The 3811-nt window shown below is 33.5% G+C and overlaps 1 protein-coding gene across 1 annotated transcript; it reads left to right on the top strand.

Annotated features, from left to right (window-relative positions):
- Positions 1–750: 750 nt before the first annotated feature.
- LOC122932085 (gastrula zinc finger protein XlCGF71.1-like) lies at positions 751–1227 on the top strand (the record flags this gene model as incomplete). Its single annotated transcript, XM_044286289.1, has 1 exon — positions 751–1227. A coding segment is annotated over one exon (477 nt), but the record flags the coding sequence as incomplete, so codon positions are not given.
- Between the last annotated feature and the right edge of the window lie 2584 nt (positions 1228–3811).

The following is a 3811-nucleotide window of genomic DNA, read 5'->3' as shown; positions in this document are numbered from 1 at the left end:
TTGAATATCGCAAAATATATTCGTAATTGTGAATATTCGATTTCTGTGAAAATACCAGTTCATGTGAATTTTTATGCGAAAAATTTGTATGCAAATTTTATGCGAATTTTCGCAATCAAGAAAATAATGCCTGGAGATCATGAATTCGCAAATTCTCGAATATATGGCGAATATTCGCCAAAATATTCGCAAAATATCGCGAATTCGAATATTGCCCCTGCCGCTTATCACTACTAATTAGAAGAGGAAGACTCCAGTTTCTATGCACCTGGAGACTCCTAACTGGCACTTTCTACGAACAGTTTAATGTGCTAAATAATATCTGATGACAAATTTCCTTTAATTAGTGTTTAGATTTTATTTTTTTATTAGCAACTAATGTATCTAACTTTAGCAGATTTCACTGATATAAGTATAGTTGATTTTATGTTACTGAGATATTTCTTACACCTTTGCACTATTTCTTTTTTCAGGTAAAGACTGGATAAGAGGCTTCCATAGATGTCAAATTGTACCTCTTCTTATAAAGTAGAAGATAATCAATCACAAATTGTCAATAATAGCACTGAACATAGACTGGGTGAAATGTCTGTGAGTTCTGAATATGGGAAACATTTTGAAAATGAATCGTACCTTTATATGCACAGGAACATTCACAAAGATGAAAGACCATATCCATGTTCAGAATATGAGACAACTTTTAATACGAAAATTCACACAGGAGAGAAGCCATATTCATGTCCTGAATGTGGGAAGTGTTTTAGCTACAAATCATATCTTGATAAACATCTGACAATTCACACAGGAGAGAAGGCATTTTCATGTCCTGAATGTGGGAAGTGTTTTAGTGAGAAATCAAATCGTAATACACATCTGAGAACTCACACAGGAGAGAAGCCATTTTCATGTCCTGAATGTGGAAACTGTTTTAGTGAGAAATCAAGTCTTATTAAACATCAGAGAACTCACACAGGAGAGAAGCCATTTTCATGTCCTGAATGTGGGAAGTGTTTTAGTGATAAATTTAGTCTTATTAATCATCAGAGAACTCACACAGGAGAGAAGCCATTTTCATGTCCTGAATGTGGAAAGTGTTTTAGTCAGAAACCAAGTCTTATTAAACATCAGAGAACTCACACAGGAGAGAAGCCATATTCATGTCCTAAATGTGAAAAATGTTTTACTGATAAATCAAATCTTATTAAACATCAGAGAATTCACACAGGACAGAAGTCATTTTCATGTCCTGAATGTGGGAAGTGTTTTAGTCTTAAATCAACTTGTGATATACATCTGACAACTCACACAGGAGAGAAGGCATTTTCATGTCCTGAATGTGGGAAGTGTTTTAGTGGCAAATCTAATCGTGAAACACATCTGAGAACTCACACAGGAGAGAAGCCATTTTTATGTCCTGAATGTGGGAAGTGTTTTAGTAAGAAATCAAGTCTTATTAAACATCAGAGAACTCACACAGGAGAGAAGCCATTTTCATGTCCTGAATGTGGGAAATGTTTTAGTCACAAATCAACTCATGATACACATCTGAGAACTGACTTAGGAGAGAAGCCCTTTTCATGTACTGAATGTAGGAATTGTTTTAGTGAGAAATCAATTCTTATTAACCATGAAAAAAAAAACACACAGGACAAAAGCCATATTCATGTGTTGAAACACATCAAGTATTGAAACACATCTGAGAATTTGCACAGGAGAGAAGCCATATTTATGTCCTGAATGTGGGAAATGTTTTAGTCACAAATAAAATTTTGATACACATCTGAGAACTTAAACAAGAGATAAGCCATTTTGTTGTCCTCAAAGTGAGAAGTGTTTAGTGAGAAATCAACTCTTATTAAACACATCTGAGAATTTGCACAGGAGAGAAGCCATATTAATGTCCTGAATGTGGGAAATGTTTTAGTCACAAATAAAATTTTGATACACATCTGAGAACTTAAACAAGAGATAAGCCATTTTGTTGTCCTCAAAGTGAGAAGTGTTTAGTGAGAAATCAACTCTTATTAAACATCAAAAAACCCACACAGGAGAGAAGCCATATTCATGCTGAATTTGTGTCTAATGTCTAAAAAAAATTGTGATATATCAAATGGCATATGAGAGAACTTACTAAGGTTTCAATCCATTTAAATGTTAAGATAGTAAGAAATGTGGCAGACATGGATCTCTATTGTATGATGTGTTATATCAGGCTGTATTCTGACATATAATTACCTAAAGATTGGGACAATTTTTATTTTTACATTGCACATATTCCAGCGCAACCAAATAGAAGCCAGCAATCTTGCTGCAAGGGCTCTGAAGACAAAGAAAACCCAATGGCTCTCTGAGTAACCATTCGGATTTCATGGACGTTACTGACTGTTGCTTTCAAGGTGTGAAATGACCAGGCTGGAAGTTATTTCTGATCTTTGTCATTATGACCGGGTTCACTTATATTTCACAGCTAGCATCTGCCTTGTATGGAGCAAGCTCAGATCTTCAGCTCACACAATACATTCACCATAAGGAAATTATTTACATTTATGTCATTTGTAGTAAGTGCACAAGTTTATTTATTTAGGATTAGAAAAGCAGCTCCTTTATTATAAAATATATCACCTGTCCATTGGTTAAGTGTGGCATTATAATGTGACCCGATTTACTTTATTAGACCGATACTGGAATTATAAGTAAGAAAATACCCCAGAAAAATCTATTTTCCTTATTAAATATTCTATTTATGGAGGACCTATCCATTTTAACATTCCATATCGAGTTAAAATCTCCTGCCAACACCTTATATTGTGAACAGTCTAAACTAACCTGATTCTCTAAAGACTTGAAGAATTATTATCTACCTGGATTATTAGGGGCAGAACTATTAAATATAATCAGATTTATTAACGACCTTTAAAACTACTTTAAATCCTCTACCTGTTGGATGTTCTTCTATTTGAGTCACTTGACAATTACCTAATGAAGCAAAATAATCAAACAACCTCTTCACCTGGTTACACGGATCCCCCTTGCAGAGCTCACCCACATCTGACATAATGTATCCATTTCTTTCTTATTCAAATATTTCTCCTATAATAATGTATATGTGCTCCCATATGTGCTCTATTTAAATGCCTTAGTATTTTGTCCCTCTTAATAGGAGTAGATAAACCTTTAATATTCCAGGATATTATTCCTAACAGTCCCAAAGTCACACATAAGTTGTATGTTCTTTAGAATCATCCAGAATTGAAGGTCTAATATTAACCATTAATATAAGCTTTCCTAACCTTCCTTTTCAATCTTCTATCTCCTCAAAATACAAATATAACATATCAAATACTCAATAAAGAAATCCCTTAATTTTGCAGGAGCATGAGATATAACAAAGAGAGCAAGAAAAGTAGAAAAAAACAAAAAACACATCTCTGATAAAAACTCCTTTAAGTATGTATTATTCCTCCTAAAATCTGTCATGGTGTACAGTATAACTCCCATAATCATTAAGTGTTAAAAAAAAACATGTGATCGGTCCCTGACTAATATATATTATTCATACCATTATATATTGTACCTTTCATACACAGAAAAAAAAACTCTATCCCTTCCCCATGCCATTTAGGTATACATTAATTATAGATGTAAACCTAAAAACTCTACAAATTTCTTAGCCTCCTCTTTCACAAAAATAACAAAACCATTTTTAACTAAATTCTTCAGCAGCGTTGGATATTGGAGAGAAAATTTCACATTTTGCTAAACCAAAATGAGCATAGATTAGAAAGTCTTCTCTTTGATGAGACCAAAGTGA

The sequence above is a fragment of the Bufo gargarizans genome, chromosome 3, assembly GCF_014858855.1.
Source record: "Bufo gargarizans isolate SCDJY-AF-19 chromosome 3, ASM1485885v1, whole genome shotgun sequence".
NCBI classification, from domain to species: Eukaryota; Metazoa; Chordata; class Amphibia; order Anura; family Bufonidae; genus Bufo; species Bufo gargarizans.
Note: the sequence above shows the minus strand (reverse complement) of the source record. Positions and strands in the feature narration are given on the sequence as shown.